The following is a 22,367-nucleotide window of genomic DNA, read 5'->3' on the forward strand; positions in this document are numbered from 1 at the left end:
TAGAAAGCTTAATACCAACAAACCCTTTTAAGAAGTATTTAATAACACTAGCTGGAATTGGGTATGGTGAAGCATGCCCCTAATCCTAGTACTTGGGAGGCTGATACAGAAGGATTACAGGTTTGAGAACAACCTCAGCAACTTAGACCCTGTTTCAAAGTAAAAAATAAAAATGGCCAGGGGTGTAGTTCAGGGGTGGAACCCCACTGAGTTGAGTTCCCAGTACTAAAACAATAAAGAATAGATGGGTCAATGTGGAGACAGAAACTAATCCCTCACTTTTCATGTGGTAATACAGTTTATTCCAGATAAATTAAAATGTTATATACAAAAGTAAAAATAAAAAGACTGCAATTTTCATCCCAAGAATGGTGCAAAGGAACTGCATGGCAATCAGAAGCACTGACAAAGTAGGTCAACTAAAAGAAAGAGGAAAATGTATATTAAATAAGATAGAATAAGAAATCTGTATTATATAAGTGGTCAATAATGTTTCAAAAATGGATGCTTGTTTCCTCTTAACTAGGAAAATTTAGAAAGAGATAGATAACAGATGAGAAGATACCAATAAAAAATCAAGGCACATAAAATTAAAATGAAGATTGCTGGGTATGGTGGTGCACGCTTGTAATCCCTGTGCTTGGGAGGCTGAGACAGGAGGATCGCTCAGGTTCGAAGCCAGCCTCAGCTACTTAGTGAGGCTCTCAGCAACTTAGTGAGGCCCTGTTTCCAAATAAAATAATAAATATTTCTGGGAGTATAGCCCGTTCCACCCCAGTAACACACACACACACACACACACACACACACACACACACACACACACACACAAATTAAAATGAGGATCAATTCATGAGATTGCATTTAACTGAAGAGCTTCTGTACAACAAAAGGAAACTATCAAGAAATTCAACAGAGAGTTGACAGAATGGGAGAAGATTTTTGCCAAGTACTCCTCAGATACAGGACTAATATCTAGAATATACAGAGAACTCAAGAAACTCACCGCTAAGAAAATAAGTAACCCAATTGAAAAATGGGCAAGTGAGCTAAATAGACATTTCACAAAAGAAGAAATTCAATTGGCCGAGAAATGTAATAAAACTGTTTCAACATCATTAGCAGTTAGAGGGATGCAAATCAAAACTACCCTGAGATTTCACCCAATGCCAATTAGAATGGCATGATTGTCCCTGCACTTCTGTGGTGGGAAGCTCTGCAGGAGAGCACTCAGCAGCGTGGAGACCTGGTTCCTTCAGTTTGGTTTTGGGAACAGTCATCACACCGTGTTCCTCTGATAATTCCCATTTTGCTTCTCTGCTCTATTTCTCAAACTCATTAGATATTAGCTTCTTGAATTGGTCTCCCATTGTTTTTCCATTTCTTTCATACTTTCTTATTTGTTCTATTTCATGTAAGATTTCCTTTACATTATTAGAATTATCTTCTAATAATTCTGTTAACTTTTTAACTTCAGTCATGATCTTTTCAGTTTCTGACAATTCTTTCTTGAGCATATTGTTCTTTTTTAGAGCATTCTGTTTTTACTTATAATACTGCCGTAGTCAGGGCTGCTATAACACAGTAACCTACACTGAGTGGTTTAATAACAAACATTCGTAGCTCACAGTTGTGGAGGCTGGATGTCTGAGAAGAACGCCAACATGGCTGGGTTCTTTGTTTTAACAGATGGCTACTGACATGGTTTGAATCTTCATTCCCTGCAAAATTCATGTTGAAATATAATGGCCATTTTGACAGTAGTAAGAGGTGGCCCTTTAAGAGAAGTAGGCCATGAGGGTTAGGATTTGTGCCCTCATAGAAGGATGAGTTTGACCCTCTCTTGACTTTCTTGATCCTTCTATCTTGTGTCATGGGAGGATGCAGCAGGAAGGCTCTTGCCAGATGCTGACATCTTGATATTGGACATCCCAGCTTCCATCACTGTAGGTAAATTAGTTCCTGTTCATTAAAAATTACTCAGCTGGGCGTGGTGGTGCATGCTTATAATCCCGGTACTTGGGAGGCTGAGACAGAAGGATCGTGATTCACAGACGGCCTCAGATACTTAGTGCAGCCCTTTTGCAACTCAGTGAGACCCTGTTTCAATATAAAGAATAAAAAAATAGGGCTGTGGGGTATAGCTCAAAGGTAGAATGCCCTTGGGTTCCATCCCCAGTACTGCAAGAAAACCAAAAAAAACCAAACCAAAACAACAACAACAACAAAAACCCCATAGTCTATGGTCTTCTGTTATAGCAGATCAGAGCAGACTGAGATAGCTGCCATCTTGCTGCATCCTCATGGTGCTAAGAGAACTACAGTCCTTTCAACTTGTGATAAGGCCACAAATCCCACAATGGCTGCTCATTCTCCTGACCTCATCGATACCTATTTACCTCCCAAAGGCCTATTTCTAAATCCCATCACATTGGGAAGTAAGGCTTCAAGATGGGTTTTTGGGGGATATAAACGTTCAATTCATAGTATATATCTTCTCATATCTATGAATATGTAGAAGGTTTTTGAAGATTGTCCCCCAAAGGATCTAAATTTCTCCTAATTTTCTTTTGTTGTTATTAATTTGCTTGTCTACTTTTCTATTTTAAAAATTAAAAATTTCACAACTGGTCATGGTTGTTGTGTTCCATTCTGTTCTGAATTTTTAAGGTTCTGAGCCTCTTTTAGTTCTAAAGAGAAGGGTTAGTTTTTTGTTTTTGTTTTTGCCTATAAGACATGTTGTCCACACCTGCCCACTCCTTTTCTCCTTATTTATTTACTATCAATATATCAGATCCTAAGAAATGGGAGGAGATAACCATGTTACTATTTCATCATCATCAATCAGAAACTGGAAAAGTTTTTTTTTTTTTTTTTTTTTTTGAGGATACGGTGTATTGGACACAGGGGTATTCTACCTCAGCTACAACTCCAGGGTCTTTATTTTGAAACTGTTTTTCTAAGTTGCTTAAGGTCTGCTAAGTTGCTAAGTATAGCCTAAACCCTATGATTCTCCAGTCTTAGCCTTCCAAGTACTGGTATTACAGGCCTATGCCACAATATCTGGCTGGAAAAATCTTTTGTAAATTTAAACCAGTTTTTGCAATCAATATTTTGTAGTCCCAGTTAGAGATATGGAATTTATTTGAAAATAATTGTCAAATATGTACTCAAACATCCCCTTGTCTCATGTAGCACTGAAAGAAAAAATACGAAGGACAACTAAAATTTTTTCAAGTGTTCAAAAAATGTCATAAAATTATATTTCATCAACCTCAGATTTGGGGTTAAAGATATTCAATGAAACCACACTTTCTGTCCTCCGTAAATCTCAGCTGCCTTTCGAAGCACAGAAGGCTTCACAACCCATCAGTGTCCCTGGCTCCGAGGAATTTCTCAGCGGGCCCAGTGGAAATGGTTGATAGTTACAAGCAGGTGTTGCTGACAAGTCATGTTTCTCATTTTTACAGATGCAGTGCATTCTATCTCTGCCATTTCCTTTTTTCTTTTATAGCCTCTGAAATTGTGTATTGTAAAAAGTCACTTGGCTATCTTCACACAGTTTCCCTGTTACAATAGGTAAATGTCAAAAGTGATCAGGTGCAATATCAGCCTTCCATTGTACTCCCCCAAGCCCTGCGGCAGATAATAACTTCTTGCAATATTTTCTTAATGTAAATGGAAACAGATACTAACCCAGGCAAATGATCCCCCCTGAGCCAGCTGTCCTTTTCAATATGTTATCCTGAAGATTACATGAATATTTATTGGCTCTTCCGTTTCTCACAGAAGCCAAAGTTCCACTGACAGGGCAGGGCATGCTTTAATTTGAAATAATGCAATTTTGCAGGACTGATTGAAACCACATATGAAAAGGCCCCCCAAGCAAAGTGCTCAGGAGCTAGAAGAGCTTGACCCTATATTAACTTTGAAAAAACATGTAGTATGACCTCTGAATAGTCAAATAAAGTAAGTCAATTTCCTTGCTTGAAATGTGAGACCACCACCATACATGGCCTTTCTTAGTCTTAGCTTTCTTTCCTCAGTATTGCATATCTTAACTTCATTTGCATGTCTGCTCATATGTATTTTATTTCATCACTTATATTTTCAAGCACTGGAAGTGTACATGTTTTCAATTTTACTAGGCAATATACTACATTCCATTAACTGTTTCCATAATAATTTTACCTGAGACTATCATCAGAAAATGACTTTTATTACTCTAATATGAGAAAATGAATGAGAAATGAAAAAAAAGGACTAAAGAGGCTCAGAATGAGCACAGTGAAATGGCAATTATGCACTAGAGTGAAGAGACCAAAATGAAATAACACCTCACCAAAGATATATGGATGGTTAACAGCACATGAAAGGAGCTTCAGTATTATTAGTCTTCAGGGGAAAACACAAAGTAAGACAAAAATGAGATACTACTGCACATCTGTTGAAGTGGCTAAAACAAAAAATCCTGAAAATAAGTTGTTTTTAAGGATTGGAGCACCTAGAGCCCTAATACAGAATCTATAAAATGGTCCAGCCACTTTAGAAACTGGCATGGTATGAACCTGAATCCCAGTCCTAAGCATTTACCAAATGAAATATTTTCACACAAAATCTGTTTTTACACAAAGACTTAGATGAACAGAATTATATCAGTTTTATTTGTAATGTCCCAAACAAGAAACAACCCTAATGCCCCGTAACTAGGAAATGGGCAAACTATGGTCCACCCACATAAAGGAATACTATTGAGCAATTAAAAAGGATTCAAAGCCAGGCAGGGTGGCGCACACTTGTAATCCCAGCCTCAGCTACTTAGTGAGGGCCTCTGCAACTTAGTGAGACCTGGTTTCAAAATAAAGAATAAAATATGGGGCAGGGGTTGTAGCTCAGAGGTCGAATGCCCCTGGGTTCCATCCCCAGACCCACAAAAAAAAAAAAAGAAGAAAAAAAAAAGGATCCAAATACTGACAAAGATAGATGACTCTAAAAATGGACTATATGAAATAGAAGAAGTGAGACTCAAAAGGTTGTATACTGATGACCCAATTACATAGGGAAATGCGAAATCATAGGACAGAAAACCAGTCAGTGGTTGCCAGGGCTCAGGGCCTGTGGAGGGGTTTGAGGTCCTTGCAGGAGTAGTTATATAACTAAACATATTTTTCAAAATTCATACTACAGACTACAAAGGATATATTTTTCTGTATGCACCTTATAGCCAAATGATAGTCCACAAAGGACTGGGGACTGGCATACAGGGAGGTAAAGGCTGTACAATGCTTCAGAGCCGTGCAGTTCAACATAGCAGGCACTAGCCACACATGGCCATTTACAGTACCATATGATCCAGCAAAACTACTTCTGGGTATCTACCCAAAAGAATAGAAACCAAACTACCAAACTAATGCATTTTATATATTTTCATGGCTGCACAATTCACTATAGCCAAACTATGGAACCAGCCAAGATGTCCATCAACAGATGAATGGATTACAAAACTGTGGGATATGTACACAATGGAATTTTATTCAGCCACAAAGAAAAACACAATTACATAATTTATAGGCAAATGGATGGAACTGGAGGACACTATGCTAAGTGAGATTCGTCAGTCAGAAAAAAATAAGAAATTGGATGCTGTCCCTAATATGTGGAAGCTAGGGAGAAAATGGGTCATAGGAGGAACTCTAGATCAAGAAGGAGATTCTAAAGATGAGCAAATAAGGCAACCTAACTGAGGGGTATGCGCTGGGGGAAGAGGGAAATTCTCTAATGCACATGATGTACTTTAACAAACATCAAAGTCAATCACTAAGCCAAACATGAGAAGGAGGGAGGGGAAGGGAATGGGGTGGGAACTGGTGAGGGCAAATTGGGTGAAGTGTACATGTATGCCTCCACCATCTTACATTTCATTAAGATGTATGACTACAAAATGCACCAATAAAAAAATTTTAAAAATAAAGTAACTGAAACAAAAGACAATTAGAACTTTAATTTATTGGGCAGAGTAGCACATAACTATAAACCCAGCACTTGGGAGGCTGAGACAGGAGGATCATAGGTTTGAGGCCTTTTGCAACTTACTGAGACCCTGTTTCAAAATAAAAAATAAGGCCAGGCGTGGTGGTAATCCCCATGCTTGGGAGGCAGAGACAGGAGGATCTCGCAGGTTCGAAGTCAGTCGCGCTGGCTTAAGAGACCCTGTTTCCAAAAAATAAAAAAGCATAACATAGGTCTGGGAGTGTAGCCCAGAGGTATAAGGGCTTCCAGGAACCCCAGTCCCACCAAACAAACAAACAAACAAACAAACAAACAAACAAAAAAACAACAAAAGAACAACAACCCCCCCAAAAAAAAACAAAACAAAACAAAACAAAATAAAAACATAAAATGGGGTTAGGGGTATAGCTCAGTCCCTAATACCAAAACCAATACCCAAACTGCCACCACCACCAAACAACAACAACAACAACAACAACAACAACAACAACAACAACAACCTCCCCCCACAACAAACAAAAACAACTTCAATTCTTCACTCACATTTCAAATGCTTCGCAGACACCTGTGACTAGTGACTCTAGTGTTGGAGAGACAGGAAGTTCCTAGCACGGTGGAAGGTTCTGCTGCAAGGTGCTGATCTAGAACTGCAAGGAAGGCCCCAGCCACCATGGCAAGGGGAACCCAAGGCACTGGTTTTTACAGCTGAAGAGCATGTTTGGGCAACACCTTGCCTTAGTCTCTCAAGAGTGGCAGGTGTCATTCTGTATAAATCCAGCCAGACATGAACGTAGGTAGCTGGAAGTCAGCTGTAAAGCTGTGATCTTACACGCCAAGGGGAGGTGAGGGCATTTTCCACCAGGAGGCGTCAAAATCATCAGCAGCTAATTGGGCTACCAGGTTTTACTGTAGTCAGTGTTGTCAAGTGCCTCCCGGAAAGAAGCTATTTTTCATCTTGCTGTTCATCCAGCAAGCCTATTAAATATTCGAATGAAGATTTCTAAGTTGAAATATTCTTCTATCTCACGTTATTTCAATTGTTCAGTGCCAGAAAACTCTAAGGGCAAAATCTTTCAACATATGTGATCACTTTTGGTTTCTGGACGACCCTACTCTTATGATGAATCTATAAACATACATCTTTGTGATGAACAGCCTTAGAACAGAAGGATTTTGGTGTTCCACTCTTAAAAGCAGATGGGTTCATCAAATACCTAACATCTGGACATCTTTGTGGAGCAACTCCTATGTGGCTTACAAAAATAAGATCTGGAAGAGGTTAGATTGAAAAATGACAATGCTGGTGGCATGCTCTACTGTCTAGTTAATTTTCTCTGTCACTGGATAAACCTTGGGAATGCCCAGTGACCTGACTCCTCACCCAGAGAAGCTGGCTGAATAAGCTGTAGAAAGTGATTCCAACCAAGTACTGAGCATAGTTTGGTTGGGATCAAATCCAGCTTAATTTGTAAAATTATTGGTGGTCAAGGGTGCCAATAAAAAGAGTTTTTCCAGGATTTGATGTGGGAGGAATTTTAGCAAAAGCATCCTCAAAAGTTTTGGGCCTCAACAAGAAATGGTATTTATCCAGTTCAAGGGAGAAAAATATTCCCTGAATACTCTTTTGACCTAGCTGGACAGTAGCAATAAATAACAGTACTGTGTTCACTTAACAGCATGTTTTAAAAATTATTCTGCATGTGAAACCTGCTCTATCAGGATGCTTCCCTGATATATTTTATGTGGAAGAATAAAAATAAAATTAAAGCATAACAGAGCATGCACCCCTGCATAGAATACAAAGAAAAAAAATGTCTTTTGCAAAGGTGACCTGCAGGCTCTGGGTTGGACTGAATGCAAGGGGAGAGGAATGGGCCTTTCCCCTGGTGGAAGGTGCAATCTCTCTGAACTATCTAGTGAACAACAAAGAGCTATGAGGTTTAAGCCCAGAGGAAACCACCACTGATCACCTATTTATGAGCTTTCAAGACAACTGAATAGCTGAAGGTAAGAAGACAGCCGCCTCCTGCAGCTGCCTGGAGAGTCTTTGAATACAATAACAAAAAACCTCCTGACAATGAGTCCCTAGTGGGGGAAAGTTACGATTTATGAGCTCATTCAAACAATAAGGAAAACTAGTCCAGAATTAAACAAAAAAAGCACTATAGGCATTTTCAGTTTTTTTTTTTTGATGGGTTGAATTCTCCTCTTCTTGAGAATAAATAAGAATGATGCTTCTTCTTTTGCAGACTTATTCTTTAAGTGATCGTTAACTTTGTTAGTGCTATATATTCACATTTATGTTTCTATTTCAGTTTATAAATGCTTCAATGTTCAGTTACCCGCATATTCAGAGTCTGATCAATTTTTTTGTTGTTGTTCACCTGTCTGCTTACTGGTTGGACCCAGACATCCAAGTTCTAATTTGGGAACAAAAGTAGTCATGTTCAGGATTGAAAAGATGGAATTGAATCAATGGGCCCTATTCATCCTGGTCTTAGCTGTATGATCCTATAGAGTAGTTATGTGATTCAGAAGTTGCTCACTTGGAACCCAAATGGTTTACTTTGTTAATGAGGACTGTGAAATGAATAAATAATTTGAAGCAATATTCTTTTCTTTTCTAAGGAGCTTGGGATGCCATCCAAACTCTCCCATGTAGGACTATATAATTATTGCTGAGGTGGTACTCACACAGATGAATGACGACCAGGCAGTTAATGGCAGCTGATGCTGAGCCACTGAGCAAGCTGAGGACCAGGGCTCTGCAACTAAATGGACAGGCTGCCCAGAGGGCATGGAGATGGCTCCCCTATCTCTGATTTCATAGGGTTCTGTCTCATCTGAGACTTCACCAGGCCTGAGCTGGTGACTGAATCATTCACCCAGGCTGTGAACAACTGGTGGAAAAATCTGTATTCTGTGACAGTGCTCCAGGTCCACTTTATAATAGTGCAATTTCTCATGCTGTGCAAGGACCAGCTTGCACAAAATTTCTTCCCTAAGCGATCTTCTGCTGCTTCACCCATTCCCCAAATTATGTCTTGTTGCTGGAGCTAGGAGAGGGTGCAGGGCAAGTAAGAGGAGAAAACAGCCACAGTTTTACTTTTGATGAGGGCAGGGCTTGATTGCTGGGAATCCAATCCCTTCCCATCAGCATAAATTACAGGAACTGGAGAGAGAGAAATTTTGTTATTTTTTTGCCCTTAAGGAACTGGCAGTCTTTGCAGAAAGAAGCAAAACATAAGCACATGGAAAATAAATAGAAAAAAGTAGCAATAAAAGACACTAATAGAAGGGAGGTCTTGGAACAGTAAACAATTTCTGGGTTTTCAGAAAAGAATTTCTATATTTTTAAGAATGGAAGAAAACACTTGAGGGTGATTGGACAGGGGTCAGGCAAAGTTCTGTTAAGAGATTAGATTTGGGCAGTAGTCTCTGCCTCATAGGATTGCTGTGAAGACCTAAAGCAATGTAAGATTCTTAGAATGGTGACCGAAGGAAATTTTGATAAAAATCATTATTTGATAAGAAGAGGCATTCCAGAAAAACCATGCAAAATGTGGCAGCCAGCAAAACGTGGGCTCTAGGATGGGGAAAGGAACCAAGTCAGCGTACATGATAGAACCAGCGGGGAGCTGTTGGTTAGAAGTGGTTGTTTCTAGGTCACTCAGGGTCTTGATGTCAGAACACAGCTGAACTTTATCCCATAGCTATTTTTTTTCCGTAGCTATTCTTACCAGGAGTGCTATGATCAAGGACTTGTTATGGGAAGCCTGGAGTATATATAGAAATTGCCATCTTTCTTGAGACACTTTGCATCACTAACAACCACAGTCTATTCCTACTTTAGCCCCCAGCTACCTCGTGAAGCTGAAAGTAAGTCACACTAACAAATGTGAAAAGTACATGATGTACATTCACAAACATATCAAAGTCAATCACTAAGCCAAACATGAGAAGGAGGGAGGGGGGAGAAAATGGTGTGGGACTTGGGTAAGGGCTAATTGAGTGATGTGTGCATTTATGCCTCTACCATCTTGTACCCCATTAAGATGTATGATTACAATGGACCAATAAAAATTAAAAAATTATATATTAGTGTAATCATCCCAATCTTATCTGTTTTTGTATGTGTAGGATTTCCTAAAGAGTATGAACATATTTGCCTATCATATGGCTTCAATGAGTTATATTTAGGAGCCAGATGTATGGAGAGAAAAGTGGTCTTTTATACAGGATCTCTGTCCCCTTATTTCATCTGTTATAAAAATATTCATATTGACAGTGTGGATGATACCATCCTGCCTCCTGAGTGAGCTGCTGTCAGCATAATCAAAGCCCAGAGCAAACGCACTGTGTTCACGAAGGAATCCAAAGCAGACATTCATTTCAGGAATAAGGACTACTACATGCTGTGAAGCTAGTGAGGAACTCCTAGAGAAAGCTTGTGTTTGCAGTCCAATGAAGAGCAGAGAAAGGAATGAGACTCACTTCCTAATTCCCACACTCAGTGGCATGAATATGACTTATACCTCTTTACAGTAATGATTTGGAAAAGGAACACTGAGGGGTCAAGGTGCCAGGATTAGCACCAGTTGTACCTATTATCTTTTTTTTTTTTTTAAAAAAAGATGATCTATGAACAAACCTCAATATGGATACCTGAAGAAAATCTGCTGCCACAACCCGAACAGACCAAGATCGTGCGCTTACAGATTGCTATGAAAAGACTTCACTTTAGGGCACAGCTTTGTAGTTATGGTGTCATTAAAGGAGTGCGGCATGGAAGGTGGAGGTGTGCCAAGAGGGATGAGGGTGGCTGGGTGGGGCCTGGTAGGGGGCAGATAGAGCCTTCTGGATGTCTCTTGCCTCCAAACCCCCATTTGTTTTATCTCAGTACATTATAGTTATGGCATCATTTTATAAATGTGCCATGAAATGAAAAAGGGAGGAAAACACCTCCTTAAGCTGTCTTCAAAGAGGAGCCGGGTTAGTGGATTGAAGTGCTCTTTCAGATCATTTCTTGAAAGGCTGAGATGGACAAAGAATTGAAAGTGTTAGGATGAAAGTGTTAGATGAAAGTCACAAAAGTTAAAATGATAGCCTAAGCCAAGGAGATATATGACCCAGGCCTCAAACTTTCTCAAGACTGTACTCCATGGATAAAATTAACCAAGTACATTGTTTTCTATACGATACTCATTCATGGCATGTTAGAACTGGGGGGGGGGATATAATGATCTTCTCTTACACTGGAGATGAGGATGGGGCATAGGAAGACCAAGGGGCAGAGTAGTTAAGGGGATAAGGCTGAACAGAAGGTTGGGCTTGTTGTCCAGGGCTCTTAGCATTTGAATGTCTTTGGGGGTAACACCATAGAGAACTTGATTTTTTGTTTTACTCCATGCCTCTACTAAGTGAAATGACTTCTCAGTTGGTGGGGAAAAGCCTAGCTCATTTCACTACTACTTCAGTTTTATTTCATCCTTTTACTTCTAAACTCTGTAGCCTATGGAGATCATCAAAGACACTATGAGAAGGTCATCAGGGCATTTTACCAAAGAATAACTAGCTCTCCCTGAATATTAGATTACACTGGGGTTTGGGAAAAGTCAGCAGTGACCAAGCCTAGAGAAAGTACCTATGCTGAAACAAAGATTTTCAGCACTGGCACAGAGATTGCTGAGAAGCCAACAGCCCACTGGCCAGTGATGAGCTTGTGCATAAAGACAGAAAACCAAGCTGATAACACTAGGAAAACATGAATGAAGGAAGCAGGATTGAAATGATTGTTTCCTTCCATTGCTATCTTGAACATGTTCTACCTCACAGATGGTTACAGGATTGCATCTAAGTTCCTAAGTCCCCTAAACAGGCTGTCAGTCTCCACTGTTGATGCTCAAGCTGCCCATTTGTATCCACCACATGAATTCCAATATGACCTTCCTGAAAAATCATAGACCAGGTGATGACTAAAGACCACTTTCATTTCATCACTTGTATCAATGTCCTTCTTGGAAACCTCTGGTTGGAGGGTAGGGTTGGTGGATAAGTAGGGCACACCTATAAGGTTATAGCTGTCAGGACACAGGCCTTGGGCTGGGAAGGCCTCAGGACCACCTATCAACAAAACTGCACATAACCACTAGAGCATATTTCTAGAGCAAGTATCTGATACAGCCAGGGGTAGAGGCCACTTGTCATCTCTAGCCTGTGTACCCAGACATCAGCGAGAATGACAAGTTAGAAAGTGGTAGAAAATGACTTAAACTCTCCAAACATGTAAAAAAGTTACCAGTTTTAAGCTTCTAACATTATTTACAATCTTCTATGCTTATCAATAATGTGACAATGAACGTTTCTGCTATTATGGTTTGGAACTTGAATATCTGCCAAAGGCTCATATGCTAAAGGTTTGGTCACCAGCCTGTATCACTATTGGGAGGTGGTGGAACCTTGAGCAGGTGGGGCCTAGTGGAAGGGAGTTAGGACACTGGGCACATGCCCTCGAAGGGGCTATTTTGGGTCCTTCCTCTTTCTTTTGCTTCCTGGTTTCATGAGGTGAACATGTTTCCTTTGCCATATGCATCCACTGTGATCTTCTGCCTGACCACAGGCCACTAAATAACGGAGCTATTGACTATGAGCTAAAACTGTGAGCCAAAAATAAACATTTTTTCCTTTAATTAGATTTTCTCATGTATTTTGTTATAGCTGTGGGAAACTGACACATTTGTATATAAATCTTTGTTCCAATCTTTTTTAAGAACTTGAAAGCCAGGCGGGGTGGCACGTGCTTGTGATCCCAGCATTTGGGAGGCTGAGACAGGAGGATTGGGGTTCTTAGACAGTCTCAGCTACTTAGTGAGACCATGTTTCTAAATAAAGAATACAAAGTAGGGCTGGAGGTGTGGCTTGGAGGTAGAATGCCCCTGGGTTCCATCCCCAGTACTGTAAAAAAAGAAAAGAAAAAAAAAAAAAGAACTTGAAATACAATTGCCTGTTACAGCTCATTCTTATCCTCAGCTCTAGACTGGAAACCACTTGTTTTTCCATTAGGCCCAGTTTTAAGTCCTAAAAAAATATTACTGTGGATAAGGGGCTAAAATGCTTAGGAAGCTGGTCTCTTCTCCCACATTACAATAAAAGGCTTCTCAGAGGTGTCCAGTTCCAAGTGACAGTTGGCCTCCTAGATCATTAGCCCTGAGAAGAGGCAGTTTGCCCCTTTGTTACATTAATAAATGCAAAGAAAATTTCTTCTTCATTCTTTGGGGAATGTAATATTTTGAAAAAGAGTATGTGGGGCTTTGGTAAAGAGCCCTACTACATGCCAGGCAATGAATGAGTCATGAACCCCACTTTATAATTTCCTAGTTAGTTGACAATCCCACATCCCTGGTAAAGCTGTGTTGGCTGAGGAAGCTGTGGAAGGAACCACCATGCATAGGGAGGGAACTTTACAGTGCCTGGGCTCTACACGTCTCTTGTTTGCTCTCATAAGACTCAATTGTGAGATAATGTTACCAGGGAGATTCCAGAAGGCATAGATATAAGTCCAATTTTTTTTTTATGCTTTCCAGGACTTTTCTAATCTACTCACTTATCAATTCTGGAGAGATAAACCTACAATTTTAGCCCAAAGCTTCAGCTGAGGGGCCCTGCAGCTGGACCGGCTTGGCTGCAGTTGCTCCAATGGTCCCCACTGTTGGCCCGGGATGCAGGTGTGTGGCAGGTGTGTGGTAGGACAGACAATGCTTCCAGAAGGTTGGCACAAGGGAAGTGGGCACTGGAAGTGGGTTCACCTATTGCCCAGAGCTGGCCATCCTAGCAGAGTAGGTAACTCTAATGGCCGACTTAGAGCTAGTGTGAACTCTGTGCTATCAAAGGAATGTGAGCTGGTGGAAAGGAATCAGATTCCTAGGAGGGATCATTGTCTAAGACAGCAGCATTGAAACGATCAAATGTTCTTTCTAAGCTAGAGCCACTCTCGGCACTTCCAGAAATGAATTCCTTTAACCCTCACCATAGCCCCACAACATAGGGATTAAACTGATCTTTTCTTTCCAAGCAAGGAAATTGAGGCCCAAAGAAGTCATATAACTTCCCCCAGGCCACTTGACTAGTAAGTGGTAGAGCCAGCTACTGAATCTAGGCAGTAGATCTGTAGCACCTGAGCTGTTAACTGTGCTGTTCACTTGCCTGCATGCAATGGTGCTCCTATCAAAGCAGCCTTTGACCACCAAAGAGAAGGCTTCAGTTGCCACAGAAAGCAAACACACAAATAAGCAGTGAATGTGTTAATGGTTCTTGGGCTTGGGTAATAAACAAAAAGAAAAATAACATGAGCCTTAAGAGAAACTACAACTCCAAGCATCTGACAGCATCATCCTGTCTCAGTCTCGCAGATCCCAGGCACCCTTGACATTCTGACAGTAGATAAGAGGCCCAAGGATGGCTCCTTACCATTCATGAGGCACTTAGCTTTTCTCTTAAAAATGAGATATCATAACTACTAAAGAAGTTAAGTAGGAAAGAGCAGGGGCTCCAAGAACCTTTTAGGTGCAAATTTCACGCTGAAAACGCAACATGTCATCAGTGTAATAGCTACTTTTGCCACAGATCACAGGGCAACTGCATTTCGAACTCCTTAAATTGAAAAGAACTAAATATGTGAAAAAGAAGCCATGCAGCATCATGAATAGAATATATTCCCACTCTCCAGGGTGAGGTAAAATAACACCATTTTGAAAGTGGTTAGAATTATTTCTTTTGAGGTCAGTGCAATGTCCCTTGGTAGGGCAGAAAAATTCACATGTTAATTGTAAGCTTTAGTCTGTGCTTTTCCTAAATCTATTTCGGCAACACACACACACACACACACACACACACACACACACACACACACACCACATAAACACACACACACACACACACAAGTGCACATATTCCCTGATGCATTTAGAAAGAAAACAATCATGCTTTAAGCCGAGACCTTAAATACAAGCTTAACATTTTCATTTGTGGTAGTATACTTATTTTTATTTCAGTCCTCCAGGTATTCTGCCCCCATAAACAATTTGAATGACTGGAATAGCTACAAAATCTCTCTGTGAACATTTTCCCCAAGTGTAAATTATTGGAAGGCTGTTTATATAATTCATGAAAATCTTTAGACTTGTGTCCTTTTAATCTTGGTGAATCCATGGTACTGTCAGAATCCTGCTTTCAGTCTATGCTGAAAGATTGGATTTATTCCTTCAGCTTATCATGGAGAAAAAGAGAAATGAAATTGTACTTTCAGATGTATGTAATTTGACTTTGGCACATATTTGCCAAGGTTTAATGCTTCTGTAGTTTTCTCTCTTGAATTTGCCAAGGCTTCAGCTAAATGGGGCAATTCTTACCACGTAGTGATGGTGGCTTTTTATTTTTTGTGGGTCTAGGGATGGAACCCAGGGGCATTCGACCTCCAAGCTACACCCCCTTCCCTATTTTTTGTTCTTTATTTTGAAACAGGGTCTCACTGAGTTGCAAAGGTCCTCACTAAGTAGCTGAGGCTGTCTGCGAATCGTGATCCTCCTGTCTCAGCTTCCCAAATGCTGAGATTACAAGCGTTTGCCACGCCCAGCTTTCTGGTGGTTTTTGATGACATTAACATCATCATACAAGGATCTTCTTATTTATTTCCAATAATTAGATTTTTTGAGTTGCTTAATACTTATGTCTCTTTCAGCCCACATGTTCTAGGAAACTACCACGATTTGTAAGAATTTTAGGACTACAACATAGATACCACTATTATTATTTTTTCTTTTAATGGTCCTCTATTCTGGTGTATTTATTCATAACACTTGGGTCTAAGACACTTCAATATGGAAAACAACAAGTTATCCTATCCCCTCTCTACTGTCTCACTGCTCGCAGGATGCTGAATGAGTTCTGGAATACTGCCCCAGAGAGGAAAACAAGCAAGTAAGCCCGAGAGTCTACAGAGGATGACTGGATTCAGGTGTGGTAGCACATCCTGTAATCCTACTACTTAGGAGGCTGAGACAGGAGGATTGTAGGTCTGAGGCTAGCCCCAGCAATTTAGCAAGACCTGTTTCAAAATAAAAAGGGCTGAGAGTGTATCTAGGAGGTAGAATGCCCCTGGGGGAAATCCCCAGTTTATATATACATATGTAAATATACACATGCATATACACACATACATACATATATTCCAATTATCCCTATATATGTATAGATATGCATTTATATATACATACATACACAATTGGAAGGGAGACATGGCCTCTGTCACTTGTATAGACTCACAGAACCTTAGAATTGGAGGAACCTCAGAAGTTTAATTCATCTGTTTCTTTCACTATAACAATGTTAATACCCTAGGGGAGGGCTCCAGTATCTCTGGCCTCCTGGGGCTGTTTTAACAGTCTCCTGACTATGCCTTCCTTGTGTTTTCACTCTTGGTCCCACCCCTTTCCTATCTCATTTTTTTTTTTTTTTTTTTTTTTTTTTTACTATTAGCTAAACTCATTCTTAAGAAAATAATTTAGATTTCATCCACTGCTTAAAACTTCCCCATGGTTCTCATGCACTCATGCTAAGATGCAGACTTCTTAGCGATGGTGTGTGGGGTCTTTTTTTGCCTGGCTCCTGCCTACTTCCACATCTTAATTACACATCACTGTACTTTGCTCACACACTATAGGTACATTGGGCTTGGAAGTATTTCTTGAATTTTGATCTCCTTTCCTCCTCAGGGCCTGGACCACTTTCCCCCAATTTGGTTTCATCCCACTGAAAACTCTCAATCAAAAAGTACACAATCTCTGGCCAACCCATAAAAAGGAGCACCCCTCCATCTTAGCAACACGACTGAATTACTGTTTAATTTCCTTCCCACTTTGCAAATGAATGAAGTACTTTTATGGGGAATGGAGAGTTGGGGGAGCACCTGTGGTGGTCTTCCATGCTTCTTGAGGCAAAGGTCAGCAACCTTTGGCTAGTCAGTATGAAGGATGGGTTGGGTTTATTCATGCCTATAAGCCTACGACTTCCAGACTGCTAAGTGTGACTACAACCATCCTCTGATCTATTTGTCTGTTATCCCTACCATTGGAACAAAGTCAATCACTAAGCCACACATGAGAAAGAGGGAAGGGGGAGGAAATGGGGTGTGAACTGGGTAAGGGCTAATTGGGTGATATGTGCATGTGTGCCTCTACCATCTTGTACTCCAATTAAGATGTATGTCTACAATGCACCAATCAAAAAAATTTACAAAAATGCAGGCAAACAAGCTACTTACTTATAGTGGATCCGGACTCGGGCCTGTTCAGGGAGCTGATGATGACGAAGCCGAAGCCCTCATTCTCCTTGCGGTGAATGACTACATCGCTGGTCTGCAGGCTGTGGGAGGCGAAGCCCTCGGGGGGAGAGGCATTGCTACTGGGGGCCACGTGGTTGCTGTTGGTGTAGGTTGCGTAGTCACTGCGTGGAGAGCTGTGGTGGGTGGATACAGAGCCTGGACTCCTCCCATTCTCTGGGCAGGGCTCTCCTGGAATACAATTGTACACGGGTACTAAATTATTTCACAAAGGTCTTGATGAATTCTTCCTATATACTAGATGGTGTCCTAGACAGTGGCAGGACTGGTTGACTGGCTTCTTTGACCCCAGGTATGCGGAATATTCAAGGGCCTACAAGCCTAGCCATGGAGCCCCTCTGTTTTGGCCCAGTTTTAGCCTTCACTGTTTTGGCCCAGTTTTAGCCTTCATAGAAAGCCCAAGAAAAACCCACCACTTGCCTCCTCTCTATAGCTACTTGTTTGTATCTTCCTCTGTTATGACTGCAAACCTCTGGGACAATGCCTATTTTTAGATATTAGGCCTGTTTGTTGCATAGTAATTGAGAAAGACAACCACAAAACAAATAGAATCCTAAACTTTACTCTGCAATTGAATCTCTTTAAGAACTTGTAAAAATATTCATCTTCAGGGCTCATTATGTAGAGTTTTTTCAGCAGGTCTGGGGAAGATTGGGCATAGGAATCTGGATCAAGATTTTAGACCTTTGAGAAACACTGCCGTAGGTACAAGTAGGATTAACAACTCAGGGGTGCTCATGTAATGATCTACCATTATTTTAAATTTTTATTAGTCTTATTTTTTTATTTTTGGGTACTGGAGATTGAGCGTAGGGGCAGTCTGCCTCTGAGCTACAGTCCCACTCTATTTTATTTTTTTATTTTGAAACATTCTAACAAAGTTGCTGAGGACATTGCTAATTTACTGAGACTATCTGTGAAGCTGTGATCCTTTTGTTTCAGCCTTTCAAATACTAGGATTACGTGTGTCCACAACCATACTTGGCTTATTATTTTTATTTTTAACATACTTTTATTGTTGCATTGTCATTTTCCATAATAGTTAGGTTCAAAGTGATACAGACATACATGCACACAGCACTTGGTGTGATTTCCTCCGAATCTTCCACCTCGCATACATGTTAGTATGAATGGCAGAGATACCTTCAGACATGAATAAGGTATGCTGTTTCCTTCATCGAGCTTCCTTTCCTTCCTTCCTATCTCTCTTTCCCAATCCCTTTCAGCTATTCTGTAGTCTTTCTCCTTATTTATCAGAAGTTGCTTTTGCTTCCTGTTTTCTCTTTAGCTCCCACATATGAGAGAAGACATATAACCCTGACTTTTTGAGACCAGCTGAAGACAGCATAATAGTCTCTACTTTTTTCCATTTTCCTATACATGACTTAATTTTGTTCTTCTATATGGCTGAGTAGAATTCCATTCTGTGTACATATTAACTTTCTTAATATATTCTTCTGTTGACAGATACCTAGGTTGGTTCCATAATTTGGCTATTGTAAATTGTGCCACTAGAAACATGAGTATGAATGTATAACTATAGTACTCTGACTTTAATTCTTTGTAAAGATATCAAGGAATAGCATCACTGGGAGCCATAGTTCTTTTTTATGATCTATCTGCTAGAAGTGTTAAATCATTTCATGTAGGTGGCAAATGTGTTTCTTAAAAGTAGTCTGCATAATTTTTATTTATGCCTACCATATCTCAATAAAGTGAATTAAAAGGATATATAAATAAATTCATATTTCCATTTAAAAAGTAGTTTGTTCACTCTAGGATCAAATCTAATTAATATTAGGCTAAGGAATTAGGGATTCTTGAATCTCTTCATTTCATATTAAAAATATACTCTATTATCAACCAGATAAGCCAAACCAATATTTCCATAAGATAGCAAGCATATTTATGTGGCAGAGTGATAGAAAGTTGGCAGGGAAGAGAAGCTAGTTTTTGAAATGAAAGTTGATCTATCATCCAGAAAGAATCTTGTCATTTTAATTTAATGCTTAGGTATTGGGACTCTGATTAAAATAACTGAAGTGGGCACTTAGAATACTGTAATTAGATATAGGACTATTTCATTTCCTTCTTAAAATTTGATTAGTGTACTTAAAAGATGTTTATGAAACAGAGAATAAGATGGAAAATGATGACAATCAATGATTCTTTTTAGGTCTCTAGATATTGTCTCCCATTTAGAAATCTGGATGGTGTTCTAATATGGCAAGTCAAAAGCAATCAGTGAATGTTCTTGTAAATTCTCTTCACTTTAGGCTGTGATTCCATTCTTGCTGTAGCTTGGGTTTGGAATGTTCTCTAAAGCCCAAGTGTTAAAGGCTCAGTCTCCAGCCTGATCTTTGGCTTGGAAATTTAGGAGGTAGGAGGTCTTCTGGCCATGGGAGTGTGCCTTTGAAGTGGATAGTAGAAACTCAGTCTCTCCTCTTCCTCTCTTTTCTTACTTCCTGGCCACGAGCTGAGTGGCATTGTTCTAATATGCACACCCACCACAATGTGCTGCAGTTGGCTCAAAGCAATGGGGCTGGTGTGTCATAGACTGAAACCTAAAAACTGTGAGCCAAAATAAGAATTTTCTCTTCATAAGCTGATTTAGCTCAGAAATTTACTATAGTAATAGGAAGCTGACTAGTATAGTTCTTAAAAGAAAAAGTCAGAAAGAAAAGAGACTAAGACAGACATGTTTTGTTATGCTGATATCTAGTGAAGTTGTATTTATTCATATACTTAGATTTGTTTTTGTAGGGTGCTAGGTATTGAACCCTGGGGCATTATATCCCCAAGCTATATCCTAAGCCGTATTTTTTTTTTATGTTGAAACAGGTTCTAAGTTGAGCATCACTAAGTTGCTGTACCTGGACTTGATCCTCCTGTATCTACTTCCTAAGAAGTGGAATTTCAGGTATGCCAGTACACCCAGCTAATTAAAACAAAACAAAACTAAACTAAACAGGGTCTTGCCAAGTTGCTGAAAGTCTTATTGAGTTGCTGAGGTTGGACTAGAACCTGTGATCCTTTTGTCTCAGCCTCCTCAATTCTGGGATTATAGGCACTATACCTGGCTTCATATTTCTAGGTTTTAACCTTTATATCAAACTCCCTAATATGTGGAAGCTAGAAAGAAAATGGTCATTGGAGAAACTCTAGACGAAGAAGGAGGTACTATAAATGAACAAATAAGATTACCTAACTGGGGATGGGAGAGGAGAAGAGAGAAATTCTCTAATGCACATGATGTATGTTAACAAACATACCAATGTCGATCACTAAGCGAAACATGAGAAGGAGGGAGGGAGAGGGAATGGAGTGGGAATTGGGTAAGGGCTAATTGGGTGATATGTACATGCATGCATGCCTCCACAATCTTGTACCCCATTAAGATATATGACTACAATGCACCAATAAAAAATTTTAAAAAGAAGAAAAAAATTTAAAGAAAGGAAGCAAAATGGAGAATAAATTACTAAGTAACTAAATAAAATGTTAAAAAGTCTTTCAAAAATGTTTTAATTGCTTGCTTGTAATTACATAATGAATGAGACCCAGGCTACTACTATCATTATTTGATACATTAGATTTTTTTAAGTTCTAATTAATCATGTTTTAATAAAAAAGGATGCTTTGCCATTTGTATGGAATGTACAAAGGTCATAAAGGAACAAAATGTCAATGGCAAAGCCTTTCCCTCTTTTGAACTAGAATTTAAAATTTTTCACTGTAAAATGTACCCTCCTTGATGGAAAACATTATATCCAAAGACAAGCTGTTATTGTTTTGGCAAAGCACATGTCCTTTATCAGTCCTTGTGCAAGTTGGAAATAAAGTGATTAGAGATAGTCTGGAAGAAGAAAAACAAACAGTTATTATGCTGCTACATTAAATTGAAAATCTCCCCGAGTTATTGGACCAAATCAGTAACTAAATGTCATAAGCAATGACAAGAGCGATCTCATTTTCTGGCTGTCATGTTTAGGGGGCTGAGAACTGTGGTTGTCAGTAAATCAGCAACAAAGAAAAATTATCTGTCTTTGCAGTAAATGGCTAGCGTGGCTATTCCACAGGTTCCATGGAGAGAAAGAAAACCATCGACTATATCAATGTGCGTGGCCCCTGGGCAAGAAGAAGAGTCAAATGCAGGAGCGAATTCTTTTCTATGGCCTCTGGACTTCTCTTTCAACCCCTCGGAAAAAAAATCCTTCATGTTTAGCAAAATGACTATATTTTAAATGAGGACTATGATTCCCAAGTTCTTCATGGGCTTGTCTTGGATCCTCAACTCTTGAAAATTGGTAGAATGATTGTTTTTCTATCCATCTGGCTCTGGGTCCAAATGAAGATTTTTTTCCAACAACCCTCCCTGAGGTAGGTCATGAACAGTGTTGTTTTAGAACAATATAGAATAATGGTATCCTAGAATGTGGCCCCATGATGTTCAGGGCTGGCCTGGCTGACGCATTTGTGTGAGTGTCCTGGTTCCTACTCATTAAGGCAGGCAACTTACTGAGACGAGTGCCATTCTCATAGCAAAGGAGAGGAGAAGGCAAGGAGAATGGATAGAGTGTAGGACAGGACTAGAGGATACACTGGGTCTGAGAATATTGACTAAACTTCTCACCCTGCTGCCCAGAAAACTTCTCCTTTCTCAGCAGTAAGCCAATAATTAGATGTTCCTTTAGGTGTTAGAGAAAGATCCTGATAGCTTTAAAACTGAATGTAACGTGTTTTGATTAAGTCATAAAACTTTCTTTTACATTTGTTTTGGATTTACACTTTAGGAAATTCCTCAGAGACACCCTCCTCTCAGACAAATGGTGTGCATTCAGAATCATGTCATTAGGTTGAACATCTCAAAGCTGAGCAGCCAAACATATAAATATTTACACTTCCAGTAAAATAATTAAAGTTACTCTTCTAATATCCTTGGGGAAAACCACCAACAACTAAG

General features: G+C 39.7%; 1 protein-coding gene across 4 annotated transcripts in view; it reads right to left on the minus strand.

Annotated features, from left to right (window-relative positions):
- Nucleotides 1–22,367, minus strand: part of MAGI2 (membrane associated guanylate kinase, WW and PDZ domain containing 2) — a gene marked incomplete at both ends in the record, with an annotated part of 1,509,512 nt that overhangs the window by 156,506 nt on the left and 1,330,639 nt on the right. For all 4 annotated transcript variants that reach the window (XM_080701938.1, XM_080701937.1, XM_080701939.1 and 1 more), the window contains one exon: nt 17,327–17,575. In XM_080701938.1, the coding sequence (XP_080558064.1) occupies nt 17,327–17,575 (249 nt within the window). The remainder of the gene's footprint in view (nt 1–17,326; nt 17,576–22,367) is intronic.

The sequence above is a fragment of the Muscardinus avellanarius genome (genome assembly GCF_963383645.1).
Source record: "Muscardinus avellanarius genome assembly, chromosome: 9".
Taxonomy (NCBI): Eukaryota; Metazoa; Chordata; class Mammalia; order Rodentia; family Gliridae; genus Muscardinus; species Muscardinus avellanarius.